General features: G+C 36.6%; 1 protein-coding gene across 1 annotated transcript in view; it reads left to right on the forward strand.

The window, feature by feature from the left end:
• Nucleotides 1-11699, forward strand: part of LOC107102145 (serine/threonine-protein phosphatase 2A 55 kDa regulatory subunit B alpha isoform-like) — a 17656-nt gene extending 5957 nt beyond the window's left edge. The window contains exons 3-10 of the mRNA XM_015401334.1: nucleotides 2256-2353; nucleotides 2514-2679; nucleotides 3593-3705; nucleotides 4315-4492; nucleotides 4602-4766; nucleotides 7087-7256; nucleotides 7948-8039; nucleotides 10318-11699. Of these exons, the coding sequence (XP_015256820.1) occupies nucleotides 2256-2353; nucleotides 2514-2679; nucleotides 3593-3705; nucleotides 4315-4492; nucleotides 4602-4766; nucleotides 7087-7256; nucleotides 7948-8039; nucleotides 10318-10597 (1262 nt within the window). The 3' untranslated portion in view covers nucleotides 10598-11699. The remainder of the gene's footprint in view (nucleotides 1-2255; nucleotides 2354-2513; nucleotides 2680-3592; nucleotides 3706-4314; nucleotides 4493-4601; nucleotides 4767-7086; nucleotides 7257-7947; nucleotides 8040-10317) is intronic.
• The last annotated feature ends 2495 nt before the right edge of the window (nucleotides 11700-14194 follow it).

Consider the following 14194-nt stretch of genomic DNA (forward strand, 5'->3'; position numbering starts at 1 on the left):
CAGCAGATAATATTTAATATTTCCTAAAATTATTTCACATTTCAACATTTTCTCTCATCTTTTTGATAAAAAAAAAAAAAACACTATTTTAAGGAACACATGCAGACATGGAAGATGTTCTGACAATATTTGCATATTTATTTTTAACATTAAGGTTCAAAGACACAAACACAAATGCTTGCATTAAAACAAATAAAATACACCTGACAAAGGAAACAAATAAATAAAATAAAGTGTCTTATGAACTTAACAAAAGTGCTGGCTGTTTAAAGCTAGTTCACATAGAATAATAAAATAAATAGATTTGAGGTCAATGTTGTGAGAGAAAAAAAATCCACACAAAAAAGAACTTCACACATGACCTCTATCTAACCACCTGGTTAGATAAAGGTCATGTGTGAAGTTCTTTTTTTAAATGACCTACTAATTGCATTTACTCCGATTAAACATTTCAACGCTACAGTTTAGTCTTATGAGTTTAGATAATGAAGCTCTTGATCCATTTTGTGCAGTGTTTTTTACATTTTTACTTCCTACCCTCCAATGTTTAGCTCTTCGTACAAAATGCATCAAGCCTTTTTCTTTTGTATGGTTTCATCTATAAAGTAAACACGGATGATGGCGTTGTTGCTTTATTTAAACCCTGCCCACCACTATGAAAGTACTTCTTTGTGACTGAAAACACTCCCTTATCTACCGTTCAGGTTAGAGACTCATCACTTAGTTTCACTGTCCCTCCACCCTAACCTAACCCAAACAGGCAGAGTCCTGCCTTTAATTAAGTCTCTTTTTTTTCAGTAAAAATGACTAAAAATGAGCTTATGTAAGCATTTGAGATCACTCGTGGTGACAGCCTTTCTTGGCTAACAAAGCCGTTTATGGAGCCTGAGTTTCTGTCCCATTCTACTAAGTTAAAATCAAAAAAATGTCACTGTTTTTTTTAGACTTTATTTGACAAAAGATAATGCAGTCTGCAATCTTGTCGCTGATGAAAGAAAGCATCCCCGCAGCATGATGGACTCACCACCATGTTTCACTGATAGTCTCTGGATTTTTTTTTTTTATCTTACCTGAATAAATTACCGTAAGAGGCTTGACCATATTTAAAAAATATATGTAAAATTGTGATTCTTACTAATTTTTAGGGATGCACGATATTGGGATTTTGGCCGATATCCGATATGCCGATATTTTAAAACTCATGTAGCCGATAACCGATATCGATACTGATTAAAAAAGCTGGAAAAAAATAAGTAGTCATTGAAAATAGCAGTTTTGTTATCCATTTCTGACACTTTGAAAAATAATATACTCAAATATATTTTCATATGCTGATATCAAATTGATTTTTAAAAACGCGGTATCGCTCTATTTTACTTTCAAAATCTCGTGAAATTTCATCGTTCTGTTACAAACTCGTGATATTTTGCAAATTCTTGTGAGATTTTGTTAGTAAAATAGATCGATACCGCGTCAGTATATCAACATATAAAAATATGGCAAATTTTCGGGGATTTCAGAGCATAACGATGACATATAGCAATATTTCATTAGTAAAAAAGATTGATATGGTGTTTTGAAATGGCAATATATCAGCATATGAAGATATTGTGATATTTTAATGTATCAATAGTTTTCCCTCGTCTTTAGAAGTTTTTAAGTCTGTAAAAAATAACTTTTTGAGGAAGAAGTAGTATTTTATTTTATTTTTTTAGACTTTAGAAACTCAGAAGCTGATCAAATATCGGGTTAAATATCGGTGGGGTGGCCGATGTCCGATATTCAGTTTTAAGGCCGATACAGGCCGATACCGATAGGGGGGCCGATTATATTGTGCATCCCTACTATTTTTAGTTTCTTTCAAACAGCAATTAGACACCACATTTATGTGTTCCTCAGCAGGATGCATTGAAGATTTTATTTGCAACATGACTAAATGCACTTGATCAGTGCTGAGACTCTCCTGTATGACGCCCCATTCTGGGCCTCAGGCGCTTCCGACAGCACAAAGGCCCCTCGCTACAATCTGGTCGCTCATTGTCTTTCTGCTCCAGTGGGCAACAAAGGTCTAAGCTAGTGTGCAAGGATATGTGAGCGTGATTCAGTTTGTGGAGTACAGTACAGCTGGGGGAGACGTGAAAGGCAGATTTAGCAACTGGGGTGAAAAGAAAACTGATCCTGTTCTCTTGACTCTGTTTTCCAACATCTGAATCTCTCCTCTCCACCTCCCTGATCCCCGTCATCTCTCTGCCCAGCGGACATTATATCAACGGTCGAGTTTAACCACACAGGAGAGCTGCTCGCCACTGGAGACAAGGGTGGGCGTGTCGTCATCTTCCAGCAGGAAATAGAAGTAAAGCCTTATTTGTTTTCCCTTTTATTGACACTGTATATCAAGTGTATTGTACGATTTTTCTTTTTTGAGATGGTTACAAATATTTCAGTGTTTTTGGAGGAAATAAACTTTATCAAACAGGAAACTGGTAAACAAATGTCTGCATTTCTCCTCTTAGAACAAGAGTCTGCCCCAGTTCAGAAGCGAATACAACGTTTACAGCACCTTCCAGAGCCACGAACCCGAGTTTGACTACTTAAAGAGTTTAGAAATAGAGGAGAAAATCAACAAGATCCGCTGGCTTCCTCAAAAGAACGCTGCTCAGTTCCTCTTGTCCACGAATGGTAAATCTCCAGCTTTTATTGGCTTCAAATACCCCCTTTTCAGAAGTTTTTATTCATTTTTTATCGCATTCCTTAGACCTGAATAGAAATGTTTGCTTGATAAAATGTCAAAACTGTTTTCACTAAGTCTTTTATAGAAAATGTCATAGCAAAGGTCCTTGGGTTGAATTTAATACAAACACTTATCTTTGAAAAATTATTAAATCTACAAAATAAAATGACTGCGGCAAAAAAACATGTTTAGATCAGGGTACCAGACATTTGTCTTGCTTTGACTGTACTGGCTTGAACCCTTTTATATATTTACCTTCATGACAAAATTAAAACTTTTTTTTATCTTTTGGAAAATTGTTTTGAATAAGCTAAAAATTGAGGGTGTCGATTTAAGTTGAGTTTTATTCCCACAGCTTGTTACAGTATTTTTTTTATATATATATATATATATATATATATATATATATATATCTCTGCTTTAGCAGCAAACATTTATTTCTTATAAATACCTAGCTCAGGTTAAAAGTCCAGTAAATGTGATGTAGTTAATTGTTTGGAGCTAGCTGAAGCCAGCTAATGTGGCTAAGCTAAAGCTTGGGACATGTTTAACATCTTGCAATAATGCTACTATATTAATGATGAGAGTTTTCAGCATTTTGAAATGTGACATCTACAAAGGAATGGGATCCCTACAGCATCATGCTGCCATCACCACAGTTCCACACTGTTATTTTGTTTAAAACTGGATTATTCCTTAAGTCAGTTGGTTGCAATGGATTTTATCTTGTGATCCTTCAATTTAGCTATGCACAGCTTTGCATTAGTGTGACATAAAATACATCTGTGGTTGTAACATGACTGAATGTGGAAGAGAATGACGTTTTTTCATCAATCTGATGTGCTCTCTTTGTTTGAACAGATAAAACAATTAAATTGTGGAAAATAAGCGAACGGGACAAGCGACCAGATGGCTACAATCTCAAAGAGGAGGATGGCCGATACAGAGATCCTAACACTATCACAGCACTGCGGGTCAGTCAGAACCACAAACTCTGCTTCTATAAGTAAATCTTGACTAGAGACTGACGGATTGATCGATCGGCCGATTATTTTGGCCTATTTAAGCATTGTTTTTCTTGGTATCAGCTGATCCTGGTATACATTCGCTGATTCATTAGTGCTTTCAGCGGACATACTTTGAGATCCATTGCTGGTGAAGACTCTCAGTTATCCTGGTCATAGTCATTCCAAAAAAAGTTAAACAATCCACTGGACTTTGTTTCCAAGTTAGAAGATGTTTTGCTTCCCAATTCTGACATTTTTAATTTAAAAAGCCTCCTGGATGGGAAGCAAAACGTCTTTAATCTTGGAAACAAACTCCTTGAGATGCATTAACATTTTCTTTAACTTGTTGATAAATATTATTTTTTTGTTTAAATCGATACTTCTGCAAAGTTTTTTATCGTGTTATTTTCTTTATGTAAATGGGGAAGACATAGCAATATCAGCCAATATTTGTCCAGAAAATAAGCAGCACATGTCCAGGTCAAAATAATCTATCTGCATTGGCCTTAAAACGTAGCGACAGATAATTTTGATCTAAATAAAAAAAACTATTTCAAAAGCGATTTCTGGGTGCAGGTACCCGTTTTAATACCTATGGACCTGATGGTGGAAGCCAGTCCTCGGAGGGTCTTCGCCAACGCTCACACCTACCACATCAACTCCGTCTCGGTCAACAGCGACAACGAGACCTACCTGTCTGCGGACGATCTCCGCATCAACCTCTGGAACCTGGAGATCACCGACCGTAGCTTCAGTATCCTTAACAACCAACCTACTCCACTTTTCCACCTTCTTTCTTTACTGTAAAAATGTCGATGTGCAGCGGTGCAACGGTTGCCCCTCCTTGACCGCATGTTCCTCAGACATTGTGGACATTAAACCAGCCAACATGGAGGAGCTGACTGAGGTGATCACAGCAGCAGAGTTTCATCCTCACCAGTGCAACACCTTTGTCTACAGCAGCAGCAAAGGAACCATTCGTCTGTGTGACATGAGAATTTCAGCGCTTTGTGACAAGCACTCAAAGTGTGAGTTTATCTCTGTTCTCCTCAGGAGATACTTTGCTGTCGGATCATCTGCTTCTAGAGCCTTAAGGGTTTCTGAAATGTTGAGGAAAGTATCACACTAAAAAAAACCTTTAAAATCTTCAACCTCTTGCAGAAAAAGGTAATAGATAAAATAAAAAAGGGTAAAATTCGGATAAACTTCCACCACGCTGCTGTTAAGGTTGATTTTTACTCAGAAACCAGATGCGTAACTATGCACCTGCGTATTTCCTGTTTGGTACCTTACCTTACCGCCATTGTGGAAAACGACTCATGAAGATGAACAAGCTAGAAGAGTAAGGAGCAGGAGAACGCTAGGATCCTTTTTCCACCTTGATCCCCGCTCTTTTTCGCCCTCATGTCCCTCAGTTGTCACACAAACTTGCGCCCACTTCCTCACTGCTTCGGCTGTATCTAGACCCACAGCTAGTTCGTGACTATCCCTCTTGCGTTGTAGCGTGGAATAACAGTGCAGACCACGCTTCAATATTGGGCAAAAATCAAGAATATCTGCGACAAGCTCACTGCGACACACTGCTGCGGGAGGATAACCTGCCCTTTAGAGCGTCTTTAGTACCGGTTCTCTGGAAGTTCCCACCTTGATTCTGAAAATCTGGTTCTGTCCCAGTTTGCCAATGCATCAAAGTAATGAACCTCCTTCTGTCAGAAGCTAGAGAAAGACTCATGAGAATCCTGCCACCAATGAAGTAATTTTTTTCTTGTAAAATTTAAGTTATCATCAATGAGGTTTTACTTTAAAAAACCTCATTGATGATAAAGCTGATGATCAATCAGAATGATCAGGCTGCCTCTGAGCTTCATGAACTATGTTTTGAACCTTTAAATTTGACCCTTAAATTGGGTCAAAAGCTATTTTTTTTCATCTGAATCCATAAATACTTTTAATTCGGTTCTAACAGAGTTAACCTTTGAGAATCCCCAGGTGGTTTTGAAATATCTGCTCTAAAGATAGTTTTCCTCAAACTCTGCAGTGCTGTTACAGACGGATCAACTGATCAGGTTTGCGACTCTTTAACAAAACATAATTTAAGCTGCTTGTATTAAGGTTTCTGGTTGCAGGAATGTTTGGATAAATTAGGTTTTTTTATTTATTTTGAAACTCAGATGAAATCTCCCAGTAACACAGGAAGAGGTTCATTTTTGAAGGGATGAGACGGTTTTAAAAATTAAACCAGTCAAGAACTGAAGCCACTCTGGAGGAACAGCTGTATGTCTGTCATTTTCCAGCTGTTTATTTTGACGTCATCGGTCTCAGAGTTCAAGTCGGAACGTTTTCCACAGAAAATCCCAAAACGCTGGTTCAGACACTGTTGTTCTTTGAATGTCACTTGAGGTTATAAGGCTGAGAGTCACTGCCCTGCTAAGCTAAATAGAAACTAGGGCTGAAGCGATATGGCTTAAAAATGTAATCTAAAGTTTTTTTCAAACCTTATCCAATTAAGGAATTTTTTTTTTTCTTACTTAAAGGTATAGTGGAGGATGTTCTTTTTTTGCAGTGGATCATCAAAATAAGTTGTCCTCCTAATTTTCAATCATTTTGGTGATATGTTTATGTAAAGCCGTCCTACGTGCTTGTCCCCATTTTCACTTACCGGTGGTGAGTGTGACATGGTGGAAAAAATTGGAAATCTTCTTTTGGAAAGGAAGCTTGTATGAGCAATGCAAACAACTTTTAAACCGAGCGTGCACAGGGAGAAATGGGCTCGTGCACGCTCTCGCACACGTTTAATAGGCATTCTCTCTTGGTAGTGGGTACAGGGTTGTGCATGTGCATTTTTTTGAAGTGGAGAGCAGTTCTCAAAAATTCACCAAAATCCTCCACTATGCTTTTAAGTTTCATATTAGAAAATAGCAATTAAATATATTCCTTTAAAAAACTTTTCCTTTTTAACTGAATCAGCCCCTCTGGGAGGTGATAATTAATTAATTTTAAAGGGCAACAAAGTTCAAGCGGTGAAAATTGATATGAAACTGATCATATTTCACAACAATGAAAATATAACAAAGTAAATATTTGCAGCAACTGGTATCACACAGTGAGCTAGGTTATGGTTTAACATGTATGACCTAAAGGTGATGGCCTGATGGGACTGAGCTACAGGAGCTCAAGGAGTTGATTGTTGGAAATTAAATCATCAAAAGAAAATGATTATAATTGATTTTAGTTATGTTAATTTTTTTTCCGCTTGGTAATTGTTTGATGCTGGGACATCAGTTACTGCTTTTCTTTATCTGATGAAGAAGCCTCTGATCTCTATAGGTCTGTCTTTCTCTCTTCCAGTGTTTGAAGAGCCTGAAAACCCCAGCAACCGCTCCTTCTTCTCAGAGATCATATCCTCCATATCGGATGTCAAGTTTAGCCACAACGGACGTTACATGATGACTAGAGACTACTTATCCGTAAAGATATGGGACTTGAACATGGAAAACAGGCCAGTGGAGACGTACCAGGTAAGAAGGAGCAGTAATACTGAAGTGTTGCTTCGAGGTTTTTAGTTGGCTGTAAACGTAGAGATTTTAAAACCCATCCAGCCCCAGTGAGTAGGGTTGGCCATTTAGAGTTTATAATCTTGTTTTACTGTAGCGGACAAAGATCAGATTTCAGACTCTTACAATTTGGTTAGGGCTTTTTATCATATTAAAACCAAGCTACAAAGGATTCAAATAACTTTTTAAATTTAAAGATAAAGTATATTTAATATTTTTAATAGTTTATCAGAGAATCTGAGGTATTCTAGAATTTGTGAGGCAGAATTCTCCACAACAGATGCTACACGATGACCAGAGACTACTTATCCTTAAGGATTTGATGAACTATTAAATCTCTGATTTATTTTTTTTTCTGAGCATGAGCCATAGAGGTTTTTAATTATTAATTAGTAAATATTATCAAGTACAAAGGAGATAAGTCTAATAATATGAGCCCTGCCTTCAATGAAATGACAAGAATTTCTTTCTTTTTTTTTTTTTAAAGCCACTGAACTTTCTGTAATGGCCACTAGGGGTCGGGCTAAACACTTTGTTTAATAGTTGGATTTATAAAGAACTTTTTCAGTAAAGATGTTAAAAATCAGATTAGATCCAGAGTTTTAGGATTGTTTCTTCTGCTTCTTCACTATTCTGCCCCATTCAATCATTTCAGGTTCATGAGTACCTGAGGAGCAAGCTGTGCTCGCTCTACGAGAATGACTGCATCTTTGACAAGTTTGAGTGCTGCTGGAATGGAGATGACAGGTACAAGCATGATGCTAATAATTTCTAAGAATTGCTTCATAAATCATTTTCCAGAAGTTTGGGCGTAGATTCTTCTGAAACCTTTTGTTTTCTATCATGTCATGCACATGAAATGTTGGGATGTTCCTTATGGTGTTTGTATAGTTCAGGGTGTGGAAATGCCTAGAAGTACTCCTGTTTAAACAGGATAAATGAGACCCGGAGTCAAATCGGCTTTGCAACTGGATTCCTGAACAGCAGCCCGTTTAAAGGAAGTCAAACCACTTCAATCAAAAAAGGCATTTTTATTCCAAATATTCAGATGTTCTGCACTCTCAATGGACAAAAATGCATACAAAGTTTACTGTTGAAGAACTGCACCAAACAAGGCTTTTCAGGCACAGATGTTATCAGTTTTTCAGCTAATTTTGATCTGTTAGTTTCATAGACTTGTCTTATTCTTTAAGAAACATAAGCAAAAATAGGTTGCAGGAATGTTATACTCAGTAAAAAAAAATGATAGGGTTTTATTGATATTTCAAAATAGAATCAAATGTTGAATTAAGAATTTTGCTTATGTAAGAATTAGCAAGGTTAGTATCACAAAAACCAAGCTTCCCTCTGCTTTAAATTCTTACTAAAATGTAAAACTAAAATCCCTTTTTTGTCTTTTTGTCTACCTGTTATCTGTATTTATTTAAAAGGACAAAATGCACATCAGCTTGAGATATTGATGTTTATAGAACATCAGTATCTCATACTGATACATTCAGCTTTTCTATCTATTGTTCTTAATCCACAATATAGGAGTTAGGATAGTTATTTTTTAGATGTGATCATTTGCCAGGATAAATGGCAGTTTTAGATTTTTCTATTGCTCACTTTAATGCAATCTGTAATGTCTCCCGGTGTAGAAAACTTTTTTCTTTTAAATCTTTTACTGCAGCTGTGCTTTTCTGAAAATGTATTTTTTTGTACTTCTCAGCAGTACTTGTAACTTCTAAGCCATCTTTCTACTTTCTTTTTTTTCTCGCCCCAATACCATTAATTAGATCCAGCGTATGATTCAGACTAGCCGGTTTCCAATCCTGGCCAATCATGAAGTCTGAAATCTGCCATTCCCTAATTTGCACGTTCATGCTTGTCTTCAAGCACTGTTTAATCCTACAACACCACCATAAACTCCTGCTGTTGTCACTTCAGACTGTTTAATCCTCTCTGACTGATATAAACCAAATAAAAGCTCTCAGTTAGTGACATATTCAACTTGGGATTTACTGCAATAGATGCCCAAACCTACAGATTTCAGTGCCCAAGATGTTAAAGATTTTGACAAGTATTTAAAGTGCTACAGGAAAAACAGAAAATTAAGATACACACCAGATATCTAAATGTTAACCAATGATTCAACAACTTCATTTCTAATTTAAAGCACTCTCCTTAAAAGGGAAAAAAAGGCCTTATTTAGTAATAAATGAGCCCACTTGGTCAGGTTTAAAAAAAAGGGGAAAAAAAGATGAGTATTTAAAAGAAGCGCTGCATAACCAGTGTGGAATATGTAACGTTTTTGTCCTTTGTTACAGTGCACTCATTTTTGGATGAGGGTTGAATGGTTTTTATTTTAATAAATATTAAAGTCCATCATCACAGGACTTTACTGACTCTGTCTGAAAAAGCTGCTTCGTTCTAATCACTTGCATAGATCTGAGTGCTAGCTGCAACTCTCTTCCCTTCAGACCCAATTTAAGGGAATGTGGAAGTAAGTGTATTACTCATGTTAAATGTTGTTACTAAAACTGAGCACCCCTGCCATTTGAAAATGTGGTTTTGTTAAACCTCAATTATATTATGAAATTTCATTGTCCAATTTTCAACATTATAGGGCATTATAAATAATAATCTTGTGACTCTACTGTCAGAAAACTGATGGGTCTTGTGGAAAAATACTGACTCAGAATACCCAGAAAAATGCTCCAGCTGATACAAAATCAACCTTCTTTCATGGCGAGCTCACCCCCCAGAACTAAATCTTACAGAAAACAAAGTGAACCAAGTGATGTCATGGTAGCTGAAGGTGTTGCCAATAATTACGGTATTAAATAGGCCTTAAAAGTGGGAGTGCTTTCCTGCTAAATAATCATACTCTAACAAAAGGCTTGGTTTTCTACTGCAATGAAAGATGCATTTGTTTTAAGGTGTTTGCACCCATCTTAACCCATGGTGCCGTTAGCTGTGGGTGGTGCTGTAGATATGGGAGCAGTTTTTAAAGCCGATTTTCTTTCTCCTCCTCCTCTGACAGTGTGGTGATGACTGGTTCCTATAACAACTTCTTCCGGATGTTCGACCGTGGCCATCGACGGGACACGACGCTGGAGGCGTCCCGGGAAAACGGCAAGCCCCTGCAGGTCCTCAGGCCTCGTAAGGTGTGCACCGGCGGCAAGCGCAAGAAGGACGAAATCAGCGTGGACAGTTTGGACTTCAACAAGAAAATCTTACACACTGCCTGGCATCCACAGGACAACATCATCGCCGTGGCAACTACGAACAACCTCTACATATTCCAGGACAAAGTGAACTAACAGGATGGGACCGACATGAGAGCTTGGTTTTAATAACCTGCGGGTTGATTTAAGAGGATACGTGGTATTGCTGACTATTCACTTTGCTCTAGATCTGGACGGGTGACTGTCTCCCATCATCCGCCTGTCTGCTGCAGAAACGTCTGCCTTGTTGTTAGTCATGTGCCAATGTTTTTTTTCCTTTCGTCCTGTCTCTGCCTGCTGACCAACCCTCTACTTTTCAGAAGGGGGTAACTCTGTAACTTTAAAACTTTGCCTACAAACTTATTTTTATAAACTGTCCCCTTGACTGGTTCTCTGCTAGAATAAATGATTTAGTAAGTTACACTATCTGCGCTGTGGTGTTCAGATTTCTAAAAGAATACATATTTTTTTGTTATTTTCAGTTTTCTCCTTTTATTACCATCAATAATGGACCTCTAGGCACTCAGTTTCTTTATACAGCCAAACGGTTGCTCACAGCATTTTAAATTTTGTGCAACCTCAGATGTCACCCATGTCTGTTTTTTAGGGTCAGAACCATCTCAAAACTCGAAAAGACATTTCTTATTTACCCTTTAATATGAACCCCTCTGTGCGATTGTTCTTTGTTTTTGTGCAGCGACAGTCAGGAAATGGAGGCTATAAAAAGATATTATCATTCATATTATGATTGTAATATTTATATTAAAAAAAGTTTAAAATGTGTCCAGGTTTGTTCCGTCCCACTCTGTAAAACGATGCTGGACCTACAGCTTATTTTGAGCGATCTTAGGTTTCATGTCGCTGGTGTTTAACATCAAGGATTTGACACTGGACCCTTTGAGCACAGAACAAGTACTTTGGACATCTGTGATGTATAAATGCAATTTAAAAAGATGTACATTATTTGAGGCACTGAATAACTTATTTTAACCACTGCAAACAATACCTGCAACAAGGACATTTAGGACAGGAATGCCTCTAGTAATGAGTTATTAAATTTTACCCTGATGGTGACGGGCAAAGGAAAAATAAAGGAATTATTTTGCATCGTTTTGGTTGAGTGACTGTTGTTCTGCATTCATTTCACTGTGTGGTGCTTGATTTGTTTTTGTTTGTACAGTTTATTAAAAAATGTATTAAAAGAAATAAGCAATCCAGCTAAAAAGGTGAAAGTTGACTTTATTACATGCTTTGATGTTAAAATATATTTTTAGCTTTGATTATTGGTGCTTACAGCTTCACCAAAATTCAGTTTCACTGGAGATCATAACATGCCAGTTATACCAGTGGTTTTTATTTGCCATCAGGTAAAGAAGCGCCACCATAATGTCATTAAAGAAGCTGATTAAGAAAAGAGGTGTACCCAAGCATATTAATAAAAAGTTTTGTGGAAGGAAAACAGTAGTAGATAAAGGCACTGCATACTTAGAAATATATTAACCTGTTGTGATACTGGGGTTGGTAAAGATTAATTTATTAGTGGCCTTTAGCTAGGCTGTGCCGCTGGCACTGGTGTTTCAGATATCCATGTTGTGTATTATCTTTGTGTACATTTTTTCCTTCCACTTCACTTTCCATTAACTTGCTTGGCTATGAATCTGAACAGTCATTTTAACAATTACCTTTGTGGCTTTTAAATTAGAGTATATGTCAGCATTAAAGATCCTATTTTTATTGTAAGGAAAATTCTGTCAGGGACTAGATATGTTTTCCCACAGGTTATTGGACATACTAGTCAGCTAGAAACAAGTTTCTAAAATACACATTTTATTTTAAATTACCTGTAAATAAACACTTTTAAATGTTTCACATTTTAAAGTCTTTATGTACACAATATACACCTTACTAAGAACAACTTTTTAGGTTTTAATATAGTAGTCCAATGTAACAGGATTCCTCAAAGTCATCATGGAAAGTTGTTGGACTGGAAGCAGTGGAGGATTAAAGCTACTCCAGTGGGGCTCGGTTAAAGAAATTTGTGAGTAAGCACTCACAAGATTAGAGTCCTGACTGTGTACGTGGGGGCATGCATGTCTCCACCTCCTTAAGCAAGCTTTGATGTCATGTTTATATTTTTCAAGCTAATAGGTAGCTGTGTATGGAAAGACATTATAACATTAATCAACAACGCATAATTTATAGATATATATACATATAAAGATTATTTGGTAAAGGAGATGAAGTGAAACTACTGTATGGCAAGTAAACTTGTCATATAAAAGTAATTATAGAATTGATAGAAATGTAGATAATCTAAGAATGCTAGTAATCCAGAACATTGTGCCCCAGATATGAAACATCTTTGAAGATCATTTTTGATGTGTTGCTTGCAATCTTTATTCAACTTATTTGCATTAAAAAGCTATATTAGACATGTCTTGAATTGTGTCAAACCTCTGAGTTTTTAAGATCTTACTTGGCCAAAGGTTTGTTTTAGGAGTTATATGTTTGATAACATACATGAGGTGATCCTTAAAATTTGGGTTTTGTTAAACCTCAATTATATTACAAATTGGCATTGCCCGATTTTCAACATTATAGGACATTTTAAATAATAATCTTGTGACCCTACTGTCAGAAAACTGATGGGTGTTGTGGTAGTTTACTGACTCATTTGGTCAAATAAACCCAGCAAAATGCTTCAGCAGATACAAAATCAACATTCTTTCATGTTAACCAAGGGATTTCATGTTGGCTGAAGGTGTTGCCAATAATTACGATATTAAATAGGCCTTAAAGGTGGGTGTGCTTTCCTACTAAATAATCATACTCTAACAAATGGTTGATTTTCTACGGAGCCCCTAAAGGGACATGGAGGGAAAAAATAAACTTTTGCGAGATCTCGCAAAAAATAAACTTTTGCGAGATCCTGCAATACTTTTGCGAGTTCTCGCAAAACTATTGCGGAATCTTGCAAAGGTTCTTTTTTCCCCCTCCACTTCCTTTTAGGGGCTCCGTAATTTTGTACTGCGGTGAAAGATGCATTTGTTTTAGGTGTTTGTATGTATGTACCAAGGCTCCACCCTTAGACTCTTTGATTCAGTAACTATTATGTCATATCACAGAATTACCATAGATATGCTGATTACTCTCAACTTTGTACTACTTTAATCCCCACATGACCACAAACATTGAGTGTGTATTTGAAAAATATCCATGAGTTCATGGTTCAGATTTTCTTTGTTTGAAACCAATGTCATTGTCTTTCTGTTTGCTAAAACATATTCAAAGTCTTCACTCAACACTATTTTGCCGAAATCCACACAACATGCAAGAAAAGCATTCTGTTATAATGGACATAAACACTATTAATGAGTCAGTATAGCACTTTTTAACAGTTGCAGAATATACCATTTTACTGTATCATAGGTCTAGTGGGATTGATTCTTTTTGGTTTTAAACAGGTGATATATTTGTTATTGATATTGGCAACTGAAAAAATTAAGAGCAAAACCCTTTTAAATGTGCTGCTTCTACAACTAACTTTTTACTTTAGTCTGGCTATTTCATAGATAGAGCCAAAGTTGGGTAGAGATCACAGATATATTACTCAATTAGGAGTAAAAAATACTTGTTAAAATCACTACTCAAATACCGAGTCAATGATATGGAGTTAGGTGCAAATTCTGCTAT

Source organism: Cyprinodon variegatus, unplaced genomic scaffold (genome assembly GCF_000732505.1).
Source record: "Cyprinodon variegatus isolate N-32 unplaced genomic scaffold, C_variegatus-1.0 Scaffold32, whole genome shotgun sequence".
In the NCBI taxonomy this organism is placed as follows: domain Eukaryota; kingdom Metazoa; phylum Chordata; class Actinopteri; order Cyprinodontiformes; family Cyprinodontidae; genus Cyprinodon; species Cyprinodon variegatus.